This window comes from Acanthopagrus latus, chromosome 22 (genome assembly GCF_904848185.1).
Source record: "Acanthopagrus latus isolate v.2019 chromosome 22, fAcaLat1.1, whole genome shotgun sequence".
Lineage (NCBI taxonomy): Eukaryota > Metazoa > Chordata > Actinopteri > Spariformes > Sparidae > Acanthopagrus > Acanthopagrus latus.
In genome coordinates this window covers 4057693-4082610 of record NC_051060.1, presented here as the reverse complement: position 1 = coordinate 4082610, position 24918 = coordinate 4057693, and the positions used below count along the sequence as shown (strand labels likewise).

At 41.8% G+C, this 24918-nt stretch overlaps 1 protein-coding gene across 1 annotated transcript; it reads right to left on the bottom strand.

The window, feature by feature from the left end:
• Positions 1-19358: 19358 nt before the first annotated feature.
• On the bottom strand, positions 19359-24647 carry LOC119012831. Its single transcript, XM_037086988.1, has 3 exons — positions 22056-24647; positions 19652-19812; positions 19359-19517 (listed from the first exon to the last, which is right to left on the bottom strand). Exon 1 carries the CDS (start codon positions 24458-24460, stop codon positions 22604-22606), a length of 1857 nt encoding a protein of 618 aa, XP_036942883.1. The 5' UTR covers positions 24461-24647; the 3' UTR covers positions 19359-19517; positions 19652-19812; positions 22056-22603.
• Between the last annotated feature and the right edge of the window lie 271 nt (positions 24648-24918).

Below are 24918 nucleotides of genomic sequence, written 5' to 3'. Positions count from 1 at the left end.
TGTGATGTACTGGCAAACTCTCTGTTGGATGTTCCGGGATAGACTCCAAACCCTGTGATCCTGTTAACGTATGGATGGAAGGGTTGAATGTCCTGTGACTCACACCAAGGTGATGTAATCACCATTTATGGAATTGTGCCTTTGTTTGAGGCTGCAAGTGCTCATGTGATAAATGTGCAGATTATTTAGTGCAATGCTGTAATGTTCTCGGGGGGGAAAAAAAAAAAAAAAGGATAAACCATCGAGTTGAAGGCTGAAATAGTTGATGAAAAGAAAGGAAGTGACTGTGTAAACTCCACAACTAACTCAGCCTGACAAAGAGGATGTTAGACGACACGGAGCCTCCTCAAGTGTTTGTCATTCATCACACTGGATGCACAAACAAGTGGGATCATGTCCTTTGTTCTAAAAATGAATCGACTGCTACATCACAGATGGCAAAAAAGACTTGTATCCCGTAATCTGGGCTCTTGTTGGTCTTGTCTGAAGAAAACAAACCTCCTCTTGCCATTATGTGCAATAGCATTCTTAATATGCAGGTTATTAAATAAGATCCCAAAATGGTAGCCAAGAACATGTATGACTTTTGGATTGCCAACATATTGTTTTCACGTGTGTATTTATTAAGATGATATTCCCAGTTTCCTGAACCAAGCCATTTCTCACCAGCGCCATCAGAAAAAAGAATGACACTTCATTTAGGTTATACGAGCTTCCACTACAGAAAATCACTCTATTACTGTAATTGGATTTATCTATCTATCAAGCAATCACCGGATCAGTTCCGCTGGGGTAAGCCATTATCACATCGTTGCCTGTCAAAAATAAGAAGTGACATTCAAATACAGTACACAGTATACAATACAGTCAGGCCAGACTGCTTAAATGGAGCAGTCACGACTACAGTTACAACCAGGGGTCTCAAACTCAATCTACCTGGGGGCCGCTCGAGGCAGAGGCTGGGTGAGGCTGGGCCGCATCAGGTATTCCACAAAAAAAAGCTTTGTTAAATAAAAAATCCAATCTTCTCAATCGTCATTGTTAACAGTTCTTTAACTTTATTAAGGCCTGCAAGCTGTGCTAACCAGTTGCTGTCTCTAGCTACATATTAACACAGAATACAGGCATGAAAGTGGAAACAATTTTGTCATCTAACTCCCTGCAATAATGTGAACGTAACTGTTTCTTTTCTTTTTACCAAACTGAATGAGAAAGCTGTACATGTTGGGGAATGTGGTGATTCTATTCCAACAAGAGTGAGCTGAGAAAACATGGACCACTATCATGAGTGCACACTGTAGCCTATATTAAGTTAAGTACCAAGCCGGTCAAATAGCTCAGTCCTTTACGAAAGCAGCTCACTAGAACATTTTATAACAACACAACCAGTGACTTAATGTGACAGATTAAGTTGTCTTGCCAATAGGGTGCTAAAGTTACACCCCTACCAGTGGATCTCATGTGACCTTATTTCAGAAAACAATTGGACAGTTGGACAGTAGTCAACGGTGAGGGACAAACACACTTTTGACACCCGTTTGAATTGTTACATGAGCTTCACATATTTTAGTTTGTCAATTTAAGAATATTTTTCCAAGTCAATGAAGTCACTGTAGATAGTAAAATACCATCTAGTTTTGTGTAAAACAGCTCAGTGAACACACATCACAAACAACAATATCATGGCTGCCTCCTCAGCACAGCAAATGCATTAGAGAGATGAAATCACTTTGAAACTGGCCTTATTAATGATTACAGTTACATGAAAAAGGTCATTCTTATTTGTAAGGACTTATTGTAAGTCGCTTTGGACAAAAGTATCTGCTAAATGCCCTAAATGCCCAGCTCTGCAATGTTTAAATTATGGCTTTTGGTGACTGTTCAACAACAACATCACTAATATAACTGATGGCTGTGTTGTCTTTATAATGACCTATTTTCACTGTCTGATATTTCATTAGTTTTGTGACAAACTAACTTTGTCAAGTCGAAAGTAATCTTTTGAACTGAAACACATCCTTGTCATGGAACAATTCAAGCAGAAAATCAGAAGATCAAAAAATGGTTTCCTCATTCATTATCTTACCTATATTACTGAAAATAGGTCCCATGGTCTCTGTACCAATTACTTATTAGTCAATACAGTATTATATGAGAGTAATATATGAAGCGCTCGACAGGAGACTTAATATTTAACATACATATACATCAGCTGCCTGTGAACACCAGACAGCATTGATTAGAGAAGCCTAGCATGTCATAAACCAGGAGTCAGTGGACACCTCAAGAAAAGACTATTTCCAAACTGAGACAGAGGGTTAGAATTCTGCCCAATCATGACCACTCTATCTAATTAAACCAGTTTCATAATTAAAGTCACACCTCATCCTGTTGTATGTTTTGAAGAAAGCTATGAGATGTGGCATTTGGTATGGTATCTAGTGTGTGCATTTTAATTTATTCATCAGTCTTTGGCAGACAATCAGTTCAATTACTCTGCATCCAGAGGAAGAAAATCTGATGGAGTCTCCTTTCAAGTGGAAGGTACTGTGTACTGTGTACTGTGTACTGTGTGCTAAGTTTCTATCTATATTGGAGAGAAACAAAAATATTGGTTAAAAGATATTGCAGCCCCATCGCCAAAGACACCTACATTTGCTCAAAGGTAACATTACAATGAAAAGTAACATATTGATGCATCGCTCTTCGCTCGATTGGCTCCATCCACAATCACAGTTTTGCACACTTTGCCTCTCCAGCCGGGTTCAACACCTTTAATGGAACCTTTCAAGTTTCATTCATGGGTTAAACTCATTTTTTGAACAGCCCTTTAAATTGTGGGAGAGCATTCATTCACTAAAAAACCCCAGAGCAGAACCAGGATAAAATGCCCGATCAAGGTCTCATTCAAACTCCATCCATCCTTGAGATGAATCCCAAAGAACACCAGTTGTTAGGTGAAGGTGTAAAGTGGCTCTGGGATATATCCGGAGAGCACCCTCAGGCTAAAGCTGAGCGATAGGAAGTTTAAAAAACAGAGAGATTTCTAAATTTGAAATCAAACAAGAATCTGCATTTTAATCCTCATCTTAAGGCTACTGTCATAACAGTGATAGTGCTGTGTAAATGCAAAACACTGGAGAGGGCTGAGTACCTGCAGATTTGTTCCAGTCCAAAAATAGGCAGCGTTTTGTATGCACAGTGGATTGTGTATCTCTGTCAAAAACCTTGTTGAAAATGGAAAAGACTGAAAAACACACTTGGGACACTACGATGTGGGTGATACCACTTGTTGTTGTTGATGCCATACAATTTTTTTTAGAGGGCACCTCTAAGATCGTTCTCATTCCCAGGTCATCATACACCATCATTCTGAAACACCTTCCCATCTCATATCAAGTCACAGGACACACCATGCAATCCGCCTCCACAGCTAACTCCAATGTAAATTCGTCTGCAACAATTTTAGATGCCCAAAGCGAGTCAGGTGGCATTCGATACAGAGCAGCTGTGCAGCATGCTCAGGAGATTGCTATTTGTGCCCTGTGCATATGCAGGTAACTTCATTTACATAATGTTCATGACTTACCACACTCATGTAACATTACATAACATGACCCCAACCATGATCTTTTCCTAAACCTAACCAAGTAGATAGATAATATGTCTTCTCATGCTGAAGGGCATCGAAAAACTCTCCTTAGTATAAGAGGACCTGGGATCGAGAATGACTTTGTTGTTCATTACAGAACATGTCTTATTCTTTACTGACCTTTTTGTCAACAAGTCAACTTTTAATACTTCTTTAAGTCCCTGCATTGACTCTCAACCTCACCTGGTCAGACATATATACCATTCATTTTGATAAAAAGACTCATTAACTACCTAAAATACTGTCACTGTTGCTTTCAGCTAAAATGACTAAAACAGGAAGAAATGGTGCATGTAGATGGTGTATGTGAGGATTGAGTCAAAATAATCCATGTATCTAATCTGTGTTATATAAGTATGTAATAATAATAATAACAATAATAATAATAAGGGAACATTCCATGCAATGATTATTCAATCGCTGATGTGTTTGGTTCACTGGCGGTAAGTCATTCAACAGCTTAACCAGACACATTTTATTAATTACTGCATTAAACTATACTAGACAGCAACAGTGCACCTTTTTGGTCACAGATGAAAAAACGTGCTCTAGCTGTAAATACATAGCCCTTATCTGATAAATGACGATATAGTTTGACTATGTAAGTAGCTTATAACAACACATATTGACATTTTTTTTGTCAGGCTATGACCTCTAGTGGCTGTACTAGTAAAAGAGGAAGTCAGGCGAAGCTGTCCAAAGAGTGAGAGTCTACAAAGGGAGAAGGCCGAGGGTAGATGCGCCGGTCAAACAAGCACGGGATGATCTTGTACCTGGAGCAAAATGAGTTATCATTAGTATTGTTTTTTTTGTCCTAGACCACAATGTTGTCAAAAACTAAACAGAGCCCGTTCACCTAACCAAACAGCGTGCGGTGTGGTGTGCGGCAGCAGGCGTGTTGTTAAGGGAGTGACTGACAATATACCTGTCCAGTGCTCTAAGAATGAGTGTGTGTTGGCCAAGAGTAGAGGGTGGTTCTCAGCATCTATGAAAACACAGTTGTCTGGTATTATTTATTACCCAGTGGTTTCAGACAACAATGACACCAGCCCTGTTTATTTCACACTCATGATTACCACAGCCCAGGAGGCTGTCTGCTGACCCATTCATGTTTTTTCATGACAAGAGCAGAGACGCACTCTGTGTATTCTCCTGCTGGTTACAGTTAATTGGTTTAGAATTGCTCAGTGAATTCCAATTCCGGTGAGGACTTGCGGGTCAAACACATTGTTGTCACACAAACACACACACGCACGCCGCCATGCGCACAGACATACAAATCCGTACACTTTCTGTTCTCGCCACACAGTTCCGTTCTATACAGTCTGTATGATGTATTTCTTTGTCTAAGATTTTATCTCTCTGCAACCGCCACAGAGCTGTGATGACTAACAGTCATAAGACACATGAAAGAACACATTGTTTAAGAGTTATATCACCAAGCTGCATCTGTCCAATCAACACCATGGCTTCAAGAGCAGCCTAAAATGGCAGCAAAGGTGCATTGCACTTCGCCACTTTGTCAAAACATATGGTAATTCATCGAGAAGGTAAGCATAAATCCATATGGCCTGCTTCTAATTTTGACTGCAGTTACTGCAAAGTGTGCATACACATTTCACACATGCCGTACGTGTGTAATGTTGTTTATGTATCAATAATGTATCGGGCTAGCTAGCTGTTAGAACATTAATAAAGGCTTTATTCAGTGGCGCCAAACACCAGCTGGCTCAGAAGATATCAGTGAAACAACACAGTGCTGCATGAAGCTGTATAAACCTGTATAAACCTGCAAAGTGCAACAGTTTTTGGCTACCCAGTTAGTGCTACAGACTTGGCTTCTATTTTTGAGTTATCTCATAGCCTTTTACGTGATTCTGTCAGTTCTGGGACTCGTAGAGACTACAGTCATGAAATATAGTGACAGAAAATGGCAACAGGCTTGGATAGGATCAGTGCAGATGAAGACATTGTTGTAAGTCGAGTAACACAACTTACAATGCTTAAATGTTGAGTGTCAAACATTTTTAAAATGGGCGTACCATCTTTCAGGTGGCTGAAATACGTCTTGCTGTTGCTGCCTTTGAACTGCACGATGCACAAGAGCTGACAGTCATCTACTGCAGGTAATACACAATCAAAACGCCCCCCCGTCACTGTCAGGCCTCTAACCGAGCTGCTGTATTTGACCTGAAAAAGATTATTTGAGTTCTGCTCAGTGCTAGCTGAGGTAGCTTTCAACGTAAGTTAAGAAACAGCCCAAAATGATATGGAATGATGTGCCATTTGATAGACTATTACGTATTAATGCTTGGGGAGCCTATATGTCAATGGTCTAGACAGCTGCTTCCACTCGGCTTTAACCTGGAAGGTCCCTTAACAGGCCTGAAATCCTCTGAAATTGCTATGGGAAGGGGAGGGATTTATGTTGTGTTTATGCGATGTTGGGGAGGATGGGTGGACCAACATAAGTAATGACCATCCACAGGAGCTACAAGCAGCAACAAGTTAAAGGGAGGAAGAGAGTCCGGGGTCACTAAGGCACAGGAAAAAGAATGTAAACCTGTGTGGAGCAACTAATGTTCCAGTCAGAAGTTCATATTACCCCAAATATGAAATAACCAAAATACGGTATTGATGGTAGAACAGGCAGCTGAGGTGTATCGGTGCAGCTTCTCTGCATTACTGAAGAGCCTCCTTTATGTGTCCAAAGCCCAGCAAACATTAACAAGTCATTTGGCTAGACATCGATCTTCATTTATCCGAGGAAAGAAAATAAAAATTCAACAGTTCATATCTTCAAACAAACGAATGCAAAAGTGAGTACGGAGATTTAGGGATTTAGTGTGCAGAAGGCCCAGAAAGACACGCTTCGGTTAAATCCCATGCTGTGTGGGAAGGTTTAAATGATTCTGAAAGTCATCCATGCTACACCAGCCGTGCTTAAAGACAGCAGGGGGTGTGATTGTGCCAACTTCAGTGGAGTGTGTTCTGTTTTTTGTGCACGGTAACCTTTGCATTTGCCGCCATGCAGCAGCTCCAAGCCCACATTTAATCACGTGTCAGGTCAGGCTCGACGCATTAATGGAAGAAACATTTGTGTGACTTACTTTTGTACCTTAAAACTCAGGACGTGTTAATGTACGAAATTATTCTGATAATGACACGCAAAACAATTTGCACACAAAAGACGCCCACTACCACTTTAAGGTCAGCGTGGTAGTACAGACTGTAAAAGTTATAACTGGACACTCCTTATGCAACACAACGAAGATCTGCATCCCTACGTTCAGTATGGGTCTTGTGGGTAATCCCCGTCTGGGTGACTAATTCGAATCTTTTTGCAGGAAGGAAATTCCTGCGGTGAGGTCGAGTTCGAGGAGGGATGATGTGGAGCTTTATCCACCTGATCAGTGCACCATCTCTCAGAGTGGAAACGTGCTTTTCAGCTCGCGATCATGGGACGAAGCGGAGGCTGCTGCACTCACATGATAAACTGGACACCATGTGGACCTTACAAAAAAAAAAAAAAAAAACACCCCAAACCTCCAGATTAGACTTAAACATGATACATTATGGGAGAGATTTACCTTGCATCGTAATAACCACAGGCTCGTGTACAGATTGGACACCGGGGTATGTGACTGCTCCCAGGACAAGATATACGATAAAGAAAACATTTACAGCACAGTGGTGCCTCTGAGCTGTTTTGATCTGTCTACATTACAGTGTACAGTGTGCGGCCGGCTGCAGCCATCTACAGGGGGATTTACACCCGGTCTAAGAAAGCCGATACAGGTATAACTGCTACGACCTAAACAGCGATCTGATCGTGCCTCTGCTAATCCAAACACAGCCACAGCTGCGATGGCAAAACCTTCATCATAAAGCTTTCTCCACTCCCAGCTCAGCGCAGCAGTTGGGATGGAGGTGTCTTGCACTATTCAAAGGCTCATTCCGTCATAATTTCAGGGCCTCTAAATGTGAAGCCAGTGTACACACATACCCGCGCTGGCTGTGTTTGTGCTCGAGAGCGTACGCAGCCGTGACTCATGATTGGAAATGTCACTTCGTCTCACTGGATTTTTTTTCTCATTTGATCGAATTTTCAGATACATTACAAACTTTTTGCAGCATGATCAAACGCTGAGGTCAGACGGACATTTGAATCCTTCTCACTTTCTGTCTTTGAAAGTTCAACTTTGATCAAAATTTTTCATTTATAAGAGGATAAAACTGCTTTCCGGCATACAGCTTGGTGTCATCATAGACTTTTTCTGTGAATGTATATGAGTCAAACCTTCATGTAAAAGCATAATTACAACGAAAGTGGAACAAGCTACTGCTAACGTGACTTGTTCAGAAACTTTCTTTTTAGTAAACTCTGTGTACACAAACAATGTTCTCAATGCTCGCGGTCATGTGTAGAGACCCTGGTGATACTACGAGCAAAGTTTCATGTTCTTCATGTTCTTCTTCTGAGCCTTCTTAGTGTTTTAAAAATAGCCACTTTGATGCGAGCGTAAAAGTGCCCCACGCACTCCCCTGAAAACGAAAATACTTAAAAGTGCCTCTTTCGTCATACTTGTGCTTTTACGTGAAGGTTTGACTCATATACATTCACAAAAAAAAAGCCTAGGTTGCATTTTGGCGAGGGTTTTGCTTTGAGAGGAAGTGGCTGATGGTTGCTCTGCTAGAAACCACATGTTAATCATTTTAAAACCAAAACATCAAAGTCCATCACAGCAATGAACAAAACAAAACACATTCTTAACCTCGTTCACACTTCCATGCATTACATACTGTGTAGAGGTTTGGGGGGGGAACCTCAAAAACCTGATTGTTTTGCTTCATGAGAGGGTAATCAGAATCATAGACAAGAGCTGATTATCACAAACCAACAAACAGATTATTCATAAATTCACATGCACTCAAATTAAATTAAAATAGCATCACTGATGTACAAAGCATACAATATGTAGAGGTTGTTCCAAAAAAGAAAACTAAAAATAAAAAAAAATAATAATAATTAAAAAAAAAAAAATCTGTCCATTTCTGATCTGCACTATGCTTTTGTGTGAAGAAAACAAAATACCACAAAAACCAGCATCATGAGAAGCAGGGGAGGGTGGTGGAGAGCATGTTTTGTTGCATGGCTGGGCTGAATCCAAATTAGGACCTCACTGTTATTGTCCCAGCTGACTCTGTTTGTTTTCCTGTGTTTACTGTAGCATGAGCCCACTTTTTGTTTACATGTGGAATGGTGCTTCATGCCTCATTGCGTCGGAGACATGAGAGGCATCAGTCAGCTGTACGTCAGCGCATAGCTCTAGACCGATGCATTCATTCTGAGATTTATCGCCCGACTGAAAACATCAGAGGCCGGCTTAGGAAATATGTTGTTTTTTGTTCCTGATTGTGCAGCCGCCCAGTAGGTTTAAGTCTCCCAGCGGGGATGTGCCGTAGTCTCTTCTACTAATTTCCCATCCTCCCAGGGAGTCGCTTTGTGGCCTTTTACTCAAGTACACTTCCCCTGTCTGATTCATGCAGTCTTTAAACTACACACGCAGAGATTCCTGCTATTCTAATAATGATGACAGCGGATTAATTTTAGCACAGTATTAACGCACGAATACTATTTAAAACCGCGCAACAGTCGTTCAGTCTTGTCGTTTTCAAATTACACATCATCTAAATAGCACCTAAACATTTATGACTCCAAAGCTAAGATAATTCTCACAACATCCCTTTCAACTCATCGCAGTACGGCAGCTGAGTCGCTGGCGTTTAGCTTCAAACTGTGATGCTATACCATCCCCACGGCCACAGTTGCGGATGTGGATGTGCGCCGCAGTTTGCAATGACACATGTGCAGCATCCAACATTTTACATTTTATCTCACAGGGAGCCTATAAAAACGATTCACCCTGCTGGATGTTTTCCACGTTTTATTGCTTTAATAAATGAAATCATGGTTAATATTATTTGGCTTTTTTGACACATTTTTAAAAAAATAAAATAAAACACTTCGTCCACTATTAAGATGAACAGCAGAAGGGTTTATGATTTTGTCAATCTTTATGGACCATTGAACCAGGGAGCACGATCTCGTGAATCGCCCTGGAGAGCAAGTTCACTGGAGGAAAGCCAGCTGCAGCAGCAGACAACTGTTTTCAGCCAAAAAAGCAAAAGAAAAACAACCGAACTTAACACCATCTGCTCAGCACCAAACCACAGATATACAAAGTCAGCAAGTGGCTAGAGAACACACTGGAGTATTTACCGGCTAAACATTTTTTCTCAGGAGTCGATAGAGAACAAAACAGAGTGCCTGTTGGACTTCAATCAGGTGGACACAAACACCACTTTGAGCGAGTGTGATGCTGAATGTTTTGCTCTGCATGTAAGTGTGCAAGTGTAAGGTGGTTTGAGCTTAGAGTATGAGCACAGATGTGGGAGTACCGTGCACCAAAATGGCAACGAGTATATATACAGTCTATATCAGAATGCAAGTGAGTGTGTTAAGGGAGGACTGAGAAAAGACCTGGTCATATATCAAAGACATAAAAGGAACAAGTATATCCTACGGCCGCCTGTGTCCTGCTCAATGGGAATTTCCAGTACAGACATTCAGACAAGGTTACAGATTAGATGGTGAATGCTCAACTTGTTGCAAGGTCTATAATTTCTTTTGGTAGAGGAGACAAAAGAGCAAATAGGAAACGTAAATAGGAGACATACATTTCAACAGAAAATATGTTAGTCCTGTAGGTTTTTCAGCAAATTATGTGGCTTCTCTGCTTTGAATTTAAATAACTGAAAATCATTATTTTTTTACAATGTTTTGGAGCATTGCAAATAAATATCTATCACAATTCATATAGTATGCCTCTGTTCTCACTTCTATTCCATTGTATTTATTCATTGTAAATAAACTCAACCACGTATGTCTTAATTCTTACTTATTTCATGCAGGCGCTCCACCAAATGAGACACATTTGAAATATGTACTCAAACCTTCCATGTGAAGTTTTCCTTTCTTAAATAAACAAACATTGACTGAAGTGATTAAACTGACTGAACATTCCTCAGGGCCCAGCGACTAATTAATACTGTTGTCCCTTTTTTTTCCTATTTTCAACCCAGTCAAATCCAACTCTAACATTTGTACAGCTTCTACAACAATCAAATTACATCTTTGGACTTACTTTCAAGTATCATCTTCTTGTAAGTCATTAGGTGAGACTGTGCTAAATCCGTGTTCGGTCCCGTCTCTAATCCGCCATGACAGCGGAGCTGATTGTTATATTTATAACACAAACGTATAACTGCCGTCAAACATGATTATGTATCATAAGAACTCTCGGCTCTCACAACCCCAGCTGTCTGGCAGTGCTGCACTGTGCTGTTATCATCCGTCAAGGTAACAGCCGCGTAACGGCCACGGAGCCGTTCAGCAACATACGTGCGACCAGTGGAATTCGCAGGTAATAGATCACAACGGCTAATGTGACTGTCAGGAGCCACTTAAGTTTATGGCAACCACTGCACAACCTTATTCTCTTCAGCATCAAAGAGACTCCATAGACGACTGTATGGATGATGACGGGGGAAGTATAGAAACATAAACTACACAACGAAGGCGCGCAGTTTTCCTAGAAGAACATTGGCGGGTGCATGTGTGGAGTGTTCTTACAGTAAATAAACGTAACATACACGGGGGGGGGACCCAAAGGGCCCCTGCCTCCCAGCGACACACGGAACAGTACCGGCCCTGTAGTAATCTGAAATAAAGTGTGAGAACATTGCGAGTGTTGTGTGTGACAGATGAATATAGGTTAAGCATCGGAGCACCACTGCAGGCTATATGTTTGTAACGGCCTTTGGAAAATGGACTCTATTTTTAGTTATTCATAATATTGGTTTAGACAGCAGTGACATTATTTGTATTATTACTATTGTATCCATGTATCTGTTGTTACATGTTTTTGTTCTTTTATTCTATATTATTATTGGTTGTGGTTTTGCTCTCCGCCAATGGAGGAGAGGGTAGTAATCACTATGTGTGGCTGTTTGCAGACACCCGGAGCTGTACCATAACACATCTGCTTGTACCAAGAGAGGACAGATAAGGAGCTGCCGTGGAGGTACAGTAGCTATCTGTGTTTTGGGTTTTTTTGTAAGTTTTGGAAATGCGTCTCAGCACAGCATAGCTCCATTCAGGGATCAAGCATTTTACAAGTAGTTTGCTTGCAGTCTGGCTGACAGACCTGATGAAGTACGAGTTCAGGCTTTTTACAAGACGGCATTATGATTGTGTTATTTCGGCATCCCTCTGATCCATTTATTGCAGTCAGATCACAGATAAATCTTCTCATTTTGGGTTTATTGGGTTATTGGGGTGTTTTGGGTTTGATAATTAACGTGATGCAGGTGTTATCTTCGCATTTGGTCTGAACATGACATAACAAATCTCTGTGCCAATGCTGGAATAAATTAGCTGCCTTGCTCGTGCCCAGGACAAGATGATCTCCAAAGGCCCCTGCAGCAGACTATTATTAAAGGCTAGAGGGCCCTCCTGTGACCCAGGGCCTGGGACAACTGACCTGCTGTAAAAGTCAAAGTCAGAGTTGGTCTCAGCTTGATGAGAGTCCCAAATACTTTTTCTAGTATTTGATGATAAATCATAGAATTTGACAAATTGATATGTTCTACCTTTTGTTGATGGATCCGTACGAAGAAGGAGACAAACTGCCATGTGATTAAGTTATACAGATAAGCACTCCCTCACTGTTCGCCCTGCAAACGCCGCACAATGAAGCGAATATGAAACAGTGATGTTATATAACGATGTCAGAGCTAAAGTGTTTTGAATCTTTTCTCTCTCTCTCTGTCTTCTCATTAGCACATTAGTTACAAGAAGTTGTAGTTCAGATTTGCAGGTGCTGGTATGCAGCTGTTTAACTTTTGAACAGAGCCAGGCTAGCTGCCTGCCCCTGACTCCCCCCAGTTTTTTATGCTAAGCTAAGATAAACCTACTGTCTCTGCTTTTATATACAGATGTGAGAGTGATATATGAATAGAATGGACTATTCCTTTATTGTCACTATACACATGTACAATGAAATTGTGAATGGCTTTCTCCTCAGGTCATATATATATATATATATATATATATATATATATATATATATATATATATATATATATATATATACACTATATTACCAAAAGTATTTGCTCACCCATTCAAATGATCAGAATCAGGTGTTCTAATCACTTGGCCTGGCCCCAGGTGTATAAATTCAAGCACTCAGGCATGCAGACTGTGAAACAAGACATTTGTGAAAGAATGGGCCGCTCTCAGGAGCTCAGTGAATTCCAGCGTGGAACTGTCATAGGATGCCACTTGTGCAACAAATCCAGTCGTGAAATTTCCTCGCTCCTAAATATTCCACAGTCAACTGTCAGCTCTATTATAACAAAATGGAAGCGTTTGGGAACAACAGCAACTCAGCCACGAAGTGGTAGGCCACGTAAAGTGACGGAGAGGGGTCAGCGGATGCTGAAGCGCATAGTGCAAAGAGGTCGCCGACTTTCTGCACAGTCAATTGCTAGAGAGCTACAAACTTCATGTGACCTTCAGATTAGCCCAAGTACAGTACGCAGAGAGCTTCATGGAATGGGTTTCCATGGCCGAGCAGCTGCAGCCAAGCCACACATCACCAAGTGCAATGCAAGGCGTCGGATGCAATGGTGTAAAGCACGCCGTCACTGGCCTCTAGAGCAGTGGAGACGCGTTCTCTGGAGTGATGAATCACGCTTTTCCATCTGGCAATCTGATGGACGAGTCTGGGTTTGGAGGTTGCCAGGAGAACGGTACATTTCAGATTGCATTGTGCCAACTGTGAAATTTGGTGGAGGAGGAATTATGGTATGGGGTTGTTTTTCAGGAGCTGGGCTTGGCCCCTTAGTTCCAGTGAAAGGAACATTGAATGCTTCAGGATACCAAAACATTTTGGACAATTCCATGCTCCCAACCTTGTGGGAACAGTTTGGAGCGGGCCCCTTCCTCTTCCAACATGACTGTGCACCAGTGCACAAAGCAAGGTCCATAAAGACGTGGATGACAGAGTCTGGTGTGGATGAACTTGACTGGCCTGCACAGAGTCCTGACCTGAACTATATATATATATATATATATATAGTGTATATATATATATATATATGCATATATACAGTAGAAAAAAGAAAAACAGTAGAAAAATGTGGAGGTAGCAGCTTTAACATTGTAAATGTGCAAGACGGTGCAAGAATGTCAACCACTGCTGCAGTTTCTGTGGGTGGGAATGTTCATTACGGGGGGTGGATGGAGGTCACAGCTCTGGGTAAGAAGCTGTTTCTCAGTCTGTTGGTGGCCTGAAGGCGGCGGTTGGAGCGGGGAGTGTCCGGGTTGTGTGCAGTCCTTACAGATCATGTTGGCTTTTTTTCATTCAGCCTGGCAGAGTAAGCAGTGTCCCGTGTAGGAAGCTCTGTCCCAGTGATGATGATGATAATGATGATATTGCCATACGACTGTTTACGTGTGTCTCAGCAACATGAGAGATGAAGTTGGGGAAAAAGGCAAGCGAAGGACACAGATGATCCCTTTTCACAGCCGGCTAAGGACTTGCTTGGACTTTGTCGCTGCAATAATGCGCCGAGAGCCCCTGGCCATGAGAATCCATTCATGACTCTCATCCAGTGAACGGTGTGAGCGGAGAGTCGGCACCGCGATGTCACAGTCCTCGTTTCCTTCAGATGTAATGTGTAGGAGTACAGATCCACAGCAGATCTTCAAGCCAGATATAGAAAAATAAAAAAAAGCTTTGAAATTAAGACTGAAGCTCATTTTGAAAGAGAATCGTGTCGTATTTTAGGAGACATGATAGTTGCTCTGGAGATTAATAGCATTCTCATGTCTGTACATAAAGACAAGGAGCTACTCTCAACCGTTTTAGCTCAGTAATGTTGGTTAAACATAAATACAGATTGATCCACAAAAAATAGCTAAAGGCAACAGCTTTATCCTTAAGTCACATTTCCAGAACATCGTGCAGAGGCTGGTCCTATGACTGAAACATTCACATGTTGTTGCTTCTTTCACCATCGCACGTGTGATGCATACACTCTATTTGCAACTAAAGAGCCCTTGTTGTGTTTTGTTTCCGTGTGCGGTTAACTGGTCTCTGTGATGGCATTATTCCATCTCACCTGTGACTCAGGCCCGTGACAAATTACCCAACAAAGACAGCATGCTGTATTCTCAGAAATTCCGGCAACCAACACCACACTCCCCACCCTTATAAATGCATCAAGGTGTCATAACTAGTGGGAGACAGGAGACATCAGATGACGGCTGAACGGTCGTCAGCCCGCTGGGTTTCTGGAAATGTCAGTGGGGCTGAAAAGGCTGATAATTCAATCCTGAGAAAGGGCAGCTCGCAGCAGGAGTCTGATGATCGGTTGGCTGTGCCGTGGCCTGAAACACCGCTGAGGTCGTGTCAGGGTTGGGTGCCTTGATTCAAATCACTGGGGTCCTGCTCTTCGTCCGGGACACCTGAGACTTATCACCGAAAGATACAAATCATTAGTATTTGTGAGGAAACGTGAGAGGAGAACACACAACACGGGCAGCGACGGGGATGTAAAATGGCAGGTAACTGCTCAGGTGAAGAGTGAGACGCTCTGCGTTCCCGCTTTGATTATTGCTGTCTTAGCTTTGCTGCAAGACATAAAAGATCTGTGAGCTTTCTTCCCTTTTTTTTTTGTTCAAAATATAGCATATGCTTAAACACATACATTTATGTTATATTTAGTTATATTACTTAGGTGGCAAAATACATCTTGCTGTTGTTTCCGTTTAGCAGTACAGTGCTGTGCTTCCTGCTGCTTCTCCACACAGGGGGAGAGCAGACGGTACATATTGATTGATTCATAATTGATCTAATCACAAGTTATGAATGCATACATATATATATATATATATATATATTATATGGAGAGAGAGAGAGAGAATTGATTTCTTTTGTCATCTATAAACATGCACGACTCCCATAATTAATGATATATATATAATATATAATAATGTGTTTGTGTGTGCATTCTTTTAAGCAAACAATTATAAAACAGATAAATACATAATAAATAAAAAAAGAAATAACCTCCTCTGTTCAAAGACCGAAATGACCGTCTCTGAACAGAGGGGGTGGCCTAGGACAAGACCTATCGCCCACCTACAATGTCCCCACATTACCCACAATGCAACTGCCACTGAGTGACATCGCTGGAGGTAATTTATAAGACGTGCAGCTTCCCATCGAGCCACAAAAGGCTTTATAGTACTTTCTCACAAAAGCAGTTGTACTCCACATTTTTGCCTTTTATTTTTTTTGGTTCGGTTTTTAAGATGTGTAAAGCTGCTGAATGCACACTGTATACATCCAACAGTGTTCGTGGTAAAATGATATTTTAACATTGCTAGGAGGCCCAAGAAGAAACATTTTGTGTTTTGGAGCTATTTCTGAATCTTAAGGGGGCGTCCTGATTGGACATTCACACTAGTCTCTCAGCGTCTCAATGCTTGCTGGGCTTTCTCTTCTTCCTATTATCGCCTCATTTATATTCATACAATTCTGAAAGTACAAGGCCGAAGTTAATGTATGGTAGCTGGGAAACAGTCCCTTTGCCTGTAGCCGCCCATCAGTTGTATTAATAACAATATCTGTCACTTTAATGAGCTCGCCATAGAAGTATTACCAGTGCATATTGGTCATTTTCATCCTGCTCTGCTCCAGCGAGTCACAGTAGTAACGTGAATGAGCGCGGGTTTACTCTCAGCTCTCGAGATGCTGTGAGTGAAATGAATTGAACTGGATGTTTACGTCACATCAAGTTCAAATGTTATTAACTGTGGAGATGAACAGTGAGCCCTGTTGGCCCTGTTACAGCATGCAGACACGTACATCTCGAGAGTGAGTCAAGGAAATCTGATCAGGGTTCATTAGTGAAGTGAACACACACACACACACACACACACACACACACACACACACACATACACGCGACCACAATCATGTCCGTCCACACGGTTTGATCTCAAACATGGCCTTAGGGCAGCACTGTACGGTGCAATATATACTATATGAAAGGGAAAGGCGCATTAATAGTGTGTGTGTGTGTGTGTGTGTGTGTGTGTGTGTGTGTGTGTGTGTGTCTCAACAAATGTGAATGAGTGTAAACCCTGAGCTACTAGCTTTTCTTTTATAATACACGTTTAGACATGTATCTAATGCGCCACAGTCACAGCAGCAGGACACACTGCATCCAACAGAAGCTCAGAGGTACATTTCTTAAAGCCATTATCTCGATCCCAGATTAATTATAGCGCTATTTCGTATTAACATAAAATCAAATGACATTGTCACCTCCACGGTAATAAGCAGGGTTGTTATTGTGTGGAAACAGGCACAGCGTATCAATGCTATTGTTACAGCTATCCCTGCAGCAGTCATAGTGAACACCCTCACATTCATTCAGCGGGTAAAACATTCAAATGGCAGAATCTGAGCATGCTTTCTCACGTCCAGTGAAGTCGTTATCTGAAGCAATTGGCCGTTAGATTTCTCCAGATGAAAAAGATAAATGAACTCATCATCAAGAGAAAACAAGTGTTTGTTGTTGTTGTTATTCTCATATGGGCCACAAAAAAGAAAAGAAAACCCTCACTTGCCCCTTCAGTAATAGGATTATGGATAAGTATTTAGAGGTATCCATATTTCCATCTAAGCCGTTTTCAGCTGTAAATTGAAAAAAGAAAAACATTTACCTTATCGTGTATTATAAAAATGTATCAACACGAGGCTCACCACATTATCAAAATGTTGCCCGTGTATATTACTGGCACTTTGTTCTGAACTGTTTCTGCTGTAGCGGGTCAAATTGGTACATTGTTTCACATTATAACGAAGATGAACTCAAATAAAATGACTCTTTACGCGGGAAACAAACCTTGCAACGGAAAATTTGCAACCTTGCTCATCAAAGTACGGAACGCCATTGCTGTCAAAGCGTCAGTGAGGCCACAGACAGCCCGCCGCTTTGTATCTGCACGTGGAAATGTGGCGTGATCAGCTCTTCACATGCACTATGCAAACTAATGCATTTTTGTTGTCCCCAACACTAACATCATTCTCAGTGTAAAACACGTGTTGAGAAATGTTTTGTGTGCGTGCAACGTGTGTGGTGGTTGTGTAGTTACAGTCACATTACGGTCTGCCCTCGCTCACCTTTTGCATTCATTATTGTAAGAGACCCTCTCCATAAGGTGTGAGCCTCATTGACTTTCATTAACAGGGCTGGCTGAGCATGTTGCCCTTTTAGTGACAGCATAATTATCTCCTGTGCTATTTTGTCTTGTGGAATGTCTAGGACTTGTCAGTCCTGTTCCGAAATACCACAGTTGATTTGGGTAGATTGCAAGTGAACCAAAGCAGCTAAAGGATGAGCTGAAAGTCACAGTAAATTGCTGTAAAGGAGAGAGGAGCTGCAGATCCAAGGTGACTGTGTCCACTTCGTCACTTGATGTATCATTGGTGTGAAACACATCTATCATATCAGCTTTAAACTTACAGTGTGTAACGTCTGACGCTCGGGGGGGCTCTCTATCAAAACAAAACCAAAAATGCACTTGCAGAGTAGAGCTGCGTCTCAGTTGCTCAGAGCCAGCTAGAGAGCTACCAGAGGTGGCCCACGCCCTCCTGGACCATCCTGTTTTTGTTTTTTTTCTGATCACCCAGGGCTTGCCATTTACTATTCTCATTTTTTTTGGATGTGTTCATAAGAGCCTACAAATAGCGTGCTCAGGCCCCCAGGCTCAGGATGCATAGGAAGGGATGTTAGAGCCGAGCTGGGACTGCAAGGGATGTTCCAAAATCTATTCACATGCATGATCATGACCCCGTTTCTTATTTGCCACTACAGCACATAGTCCTTTCATTCTTATTATTGTGATGTTGTGAGATGGCTAAAAGGGAAAATAAAGATTTGAATCTGGGTTGCTGTTTGTTTTTTTGTTTTGTTTACTAAATTGTGTTATGATTACATCTGTAGTTTGTAAAGCCTTCACTGTGTTCACACAGTGATGCACGAGTTGTTACCCTTGTTTTGACTGTCTTCTTGTTTGTCAGCATTATGACAATTATAATGAGAACTAGACAATTCCCCGCCGGGGAATCGCGAGAGTGGGCTGTGCGCTTTGCCCCGTGTCGAAAAAACTATGAAAGCTAAGGCAAAAGTATGACATCACGTTGATAATTTGGAGTTTTAGCTACATTTTATAGTTTGAATGGTGTGTCTAGGTCAGCGTATGCCAGAGCAGGAGATGTTTGAAAAATGTTGAAGATTTGTGACTTTTTTGACCTCGTCCCATTCATTCCTTATGGGAAATGTTTGGAAGTTTTTCGCGTCTTACGATCTTGGAGAAAAAAAAAACTTAAATATTTGTAGACCTGAAAACTCCTGCCATAGGTTGTTCACTATGTGACATCCTTGAAGGTTGTGATACTGGACTGCTTTTACCTATTCTGTCTCCTAAGATCATAGATGGGTGCTCAAAGTTAAAGTGTGGACTGAGATTAGTACTTATCCTAGAAGAAAAGGGACAAACTTCACAGGATATTAATTTATTGAGACTTGTTCTGTGCCGACTGACTGGATCAGATCAAACTGGGAGATGATAGCTCAGTCTTTGATTCCCTTTAATCCTGCACAGGTGTGAAGACTGGAGGCATGGAGGGATCACTGACCGAGCCCCTGAGCCAGAGACCTGTTTGAAGTTAACACAAAACTCGATTAAAAGTCATTTTCTTCACATCAGAGTTCAAATCCAATCTAATATTAACAGTCACACTGAATCAGTTTGGCAGCAGAATAACTGGTTTTAAAAGGTAGCGTCTGCACCTGAAGCTTTATTTGATGATTCGATGTGATATATTTTAGCGTTCTGTAATGTTCAGTGTATCTGCGGAGAGGAGTGTTGATCTGTTGTGGTACAGGAGCAGTGGTCTCTTCAGGTCCTCCTTTACCTCTGCTGCTGGGTTGTTCAACCTCTCCATGCAGTTCTCGGATGGAAAGAAAAGAAGTTTGTGTCGCTTATTACAGGCTGTCAAAGTTAAAACTGTAGTCTGTAACTATTTTCTGTTACATTTGCTAAAATTGTCATAATGATCTGACAGTAGAACAAGATACAGGTTAGATGTGTAAAAATCCACTGTCCTTGGCTCCATCCGGTGGCCCTAATTTGATTTGCAAGAATCCACTGCTCCCGGATCAACACAACCAATCAGAGCCAAAGGGAGTGTCTGAGAATTGTCAATCATTCTCTAGCACGTGCATGTTGTTAGCAGTGCCTGCTCTTACCTGGTCAGATATGATCAAGCCCAAACTGTAAACAATGGCAGACAACAACAACAACAACAGAGCTGAAAAATGTCCCACCATTGCCCACGTCAAAGTGAAGATTTAAGAAGACTGACGAAGAAAAGCAGCAGCAGAGAGAAGACAAGGATAAATATCGAAGCAAAGCAAAGCGGAGTTAGCTGCTTTTCTGCTGGACAAGTAAGGACCCCTGCTTGATATATGTTTAATTCTATGTTTTAACCACAAGGCTTTGGTGTCGGTGGTTACAGTAATACTCGCAATAGTGCATATGGCCGTACGATGTTGCAGTCAAGCTATGTAGCTTGTTGGTAAATCTAGCTTGTTAGCTTGTATGCTAACCCCAGTGTTTAGCATTGTGTTTATGGCTACTGGTTAGCTCATGCTTCAGAAAGACAACATGGCGCTGCACTGTGGTAACTCTGTTTCCCGCCATGTGAGGAATATTGTTTGTTACCCGGGTCACTACAGTGACTCGGCATCAGGCACCTGTCACTATAATTTAGTTGTATTGGTCAGAAATGGAACAGTTTGGGTTTATGCTGTTGTTGTTATTTTGAATGTGACATCTTGGTTATCTGGTGTCTGACCTGGGAACTGTATCATTTAAGTAATCTGCAATAATCCCCGCTGAGTCCATGTTTTTCTTGTAACTCCAGACTGCAGCTTTAAGTCATGTGACGGCAATGTAGTCTGTTTATAACCTTACATCTAGCAATTTAATTTACACTTCAAAAATCTCAAAAGAGGTAGATTTATGAAGATTATCTTGATGAACAAAATTTGTAAATATCTAACATGTATGTTTTCCACCGAGATTAGCTTTTTGTCGATGGAACCAGGGGGATGCTAACTTCTTGGTTAGCCTACAATAATACATCATCCCTGCAACACTCTATTGGCAACTTTGACACATGACTACATTATTAAACATCATGTATTCATGGGTCAGGATGTTATCATGCTATCCTCTTTAAATGGCCCTTCAACATACTGCAATCACTGCATCTTACATTTTACTAACATCCTTTTTAGTGAAAAGCGATTAAACAATCTTGAATAGGGTAATTAAAAATCGTACATTCCTTTGGATAAATAAGTGGTGGGCACTCATCACAACTGTAGATTTTGATTTTGAATCACTGTTTATTAATATTTGTATTCTGATGGTCTATTATTAAAAGTTTCTGATTGTTTATTTCCTATAGAATGTGGGGGAAAAAGTTATTTTTAAAAAGATTTTTTTTTTTAAAGGTTTTTAAAGCTACATCATCAAGGTCGCCTCCTGCTCCACTGGTTTCTATACATTGACAGAGGCCAGTGGAGTAGGAAGTAGCCTGGATATCAAGGTAGCCTCCTGCTACCAATTAGCTTTTAAGGGCATTAAAGCCCCCATTGGCTTCATGGTTGCGAGGAAAGTGGGAGAAACCGGAGCATCCCGGAGTAAACCCCATGTCAATACAGAAGATACATAAAAAATTCAGAGAAGTTCAGGCCTCTGGCCGTTATGGGCCAGTTTCCAGCCGTCTAATTCCTATGGAAAGTGGGAGAAGAAGCTGTTATTTTTAGTTTTGTATAAAGTTTTTTTAAGCTAACCTGGACATCAAGGTCGCCTCCTGCTCCACTGGGCTCTATACATTGACAGAGGCCAGTGGAGTAGGAAGTAGCCTGGATATCAAGGTAGCCTCCTGCTACCAATTAGCTTTTGAGGGCTTTAAAGCCCCTATTGGCTTTATGGTTGCAAGGAAAGTGGGAGAAACCGGAGCATCCCGGAGTAAAACCCATGTCATTACAGAAGATACATCAAAAATTAAGAGAAGCTCAGGCCTCTGGCCGTTACGGGCCAGTTTCCAGTTGTCTATTTCCTATGGAAAGTGGGAGAAGAAGCTGTTATTTTTAGTTTTGTGTGACGTTTTTTAAAGCTAACCTGGACATCAAGGTAGCCTCCTGCAACCAATTAGCTTTTGAGGGCTTTAAAGCCCCCATCAGCTTCATGGTTGCAAGGAAAGTGGGAAAAACCGGAGCATCCCGGAGTAAACCCCATGTCATTACAGAAGAAACACCCAAATTCAGATAGGCTCAGGTCTCAGGCCATTATGGGCTAGTTTCCAATTGTCTATTTCCTATGGAAAGTAGGAAAAGAAGTTGTTTTTTTTAAGCTATCCTGGACATCTAGGTCGCCTCCTGCTCCACTGGGCTCTATACATTGACAGAGGCCAGTGGAGTAGGAAGTAGCCTGGACATCAAGGTAGCCTCCTGCTACCAATTAGCTTTTGAGGGCTTTAAAGCCCCCATCAGCTTCATGGTTGCAAGGAAAGTGGGAGAAACCGGAGCATCCCGGAGTAAACCCATGTCACGTCAGGTCTCAGGCTGTTAACGGGCCACAGAACCTGCAGATGACGTTATGTTGTTTTGGTGGTGTCGTCAGATGATCTTTGAAGGTGGGGACAATTTCTCTCTGCCTAACCCCGTGTTTTACACAGGTTGAAAATTGTCAGTAGGCAGGACACCAATCTTTCGTCTACCTCTGAAGGATTTGGAGATGAATTCGCCCACAGAGGAGAAGAACCTGCTGATGGCGCAAGGTTGTTTTGGTGGTGTCGTCAAGTGATCTTTAAATATCAGTGCAATGCAACTATCAAGTCTTGGGTCGTCCATATTCATTGCAAGCAATAGTGTCTCTGCACTGCCTGAAATTAAACACAGTTCTTTAAAAATTGCCTTTCTGAGGTTTTTTAACGATTTGATGTATAAATCTGCACCTTCAACCTTAGCCCATATGGTTTTAAATAAACGCTGAATGATGTCCTCTTTTTTTTCAGGAATCACATGGACTTTTACGAATGTGTCCCAAACCACCATCTCAACGAGCAGTCGGACAGACAATTTGTTTTGTACCACCTTTGGTGTGTCCTCAACTCTGGAGGCTGTCTTGGGAGACTTTGGCACCTGGTCCATTAAAGTCCGTGTCACACTTTGACTGTGGCTGTCACTCTGAGTATACAGCCACCAGCTCATTAGGGCTAGAAAATTCCTCACTTGCATCTCTATGTCAGCATACATGACAGAGCGTGAAATGGCAACCTCTCTGTTCGACCAGGTTTGTGCCCCAGGTGTTTGTATTTCTTGGAAAACCTCGGGGGTGTCTCCATTTGTGAGGTGACTGTAGAGGACATCACTCAGTTCCCGCGTGACCTCCTGGGATTCACCACTGGAGATCTTTTCGAACCAAGGAATCGAAGCCTGCTCATCCGCATCATTTTCACACTGGTCTGTCTCAATTAAAGAGTCAATACTATCTATGAGCGACTGCAACGACTGACTGCTGTCATCGTCCATGTCCTGAAGGAACTGTGCCTTTAGGTTTGCTGCGATGCGACAAATGCCGGCCCTGGCAAGACTCTTAGCAAGAAAGGTTTTTATCTTGCTGCACACTATTTTCAGTTTTTGCTGCTGTTTGGGTTTTGGACTGGAACTTGCAAAGCCTGTCTCTTCCAAACTTGCAGTCTTTTCAACAATCAGCTCAGCGAAGTCATCTGCAACAACCATAATCTGCTGAGAGCTTTCGGATTGCAGCGTCTCACATGCCGACACGTCATCCAAAACAGGTTCTGCAATGTCATCCAGCTCTTTCCTAATTATTCTCATGGCAGCTTTAGATGTTGCTCTCACAAAGCTGTCCTCTGATGAGATATTCTCTTGGCCGTCTGATTCCACTGTTTCAAGTGATGACTGACTGACTGACGCAGATTTAAGTTTTTCATCCTTCTTCCGTCCACCTAACACAGGACTGGAAGAAAACTTAATCTTGGCTGCGAATGCCTTTAATATTCTGCTGGCATGTTCAACCATAGCGTTAAGTCTGCTGGGGGGAGTGATGTGCTCCCTGCTGTCTGCACTAGAGGAGAGAGCAGAGTTGACGGACTCTGAGATCTCTTTGTCCACCAAGTCTGACAACGCTTTCGAGCTGACAGACTGGACTGGATCTGAAACACCCAGAGTCTCAGCGAAAGTCTGAGTAAGTCCGTCGGTAACATTGTACGCATCTAGTGTGTGACTGTCCAAAGTCACACCTGCACGTCTCCTAAGATGGGCCAGCAACTCTTTACACACAGATGTTTTAATGTGTAAAAGCAGGTCTGCCAGCATAATCTTTGTGGCCCCATCAGGAGTACCAAAACTCAGCATTCGCCATCTTTCTGGTGTCATCCTTTGAAAAAAGGATTCAACCTGTGGTCGAAAAGTATCAGTGCCAAATGGCTCCTGTGTCTGAGTTGTGTCCTGTGTGGCTGTTGTTTCCATGCTGCCCGTAGCTGGATTCTGATCGATCATCTTTGAATCGTCTCTCAGTAACTTAACGTAGTTTCCACGTACTAGTCTGAGTTTTAACACTAGCAGAAAATAAGTCTACCACAAAATGTGTGTGATTCGTCTCCCAATGACAAAGCGTAGTTTCCACGTACTGATCTGAGCAGTAATGAGGTCTACAACCAAATGTGCGTGTGTTGAAACCTGGTCTAATATTTTATCAGGTCAGACATCAAAGACATTCTGTTCACGTGTCATACATCAAAGCCATTCTAGAACCTTAGGTCATACATCAGAGACGTTCTAGAACCTTAGGTCATACATCAAAGCCATTCTAGAACCTTAGGTCATACATCAGAGACGTTCTAGAACCTTAGGTCATACATCAGAGACGTTCTAGAACCTTAGGTCATACATCAGAGACGTTCTAGAACAGGGGTGGCAAACTTTTTGACTCGAGGGCCACAATGAGTTCTAAAATT

Coding starts and splice junctions, on each gene's coding strand:
- LOC119012831 (XM_037086988.1), bottom strand. CDS start 24,460: ATGATCGATCAGAATCCAGCTACGGGCAGCATGGAAACAACAGCCACA.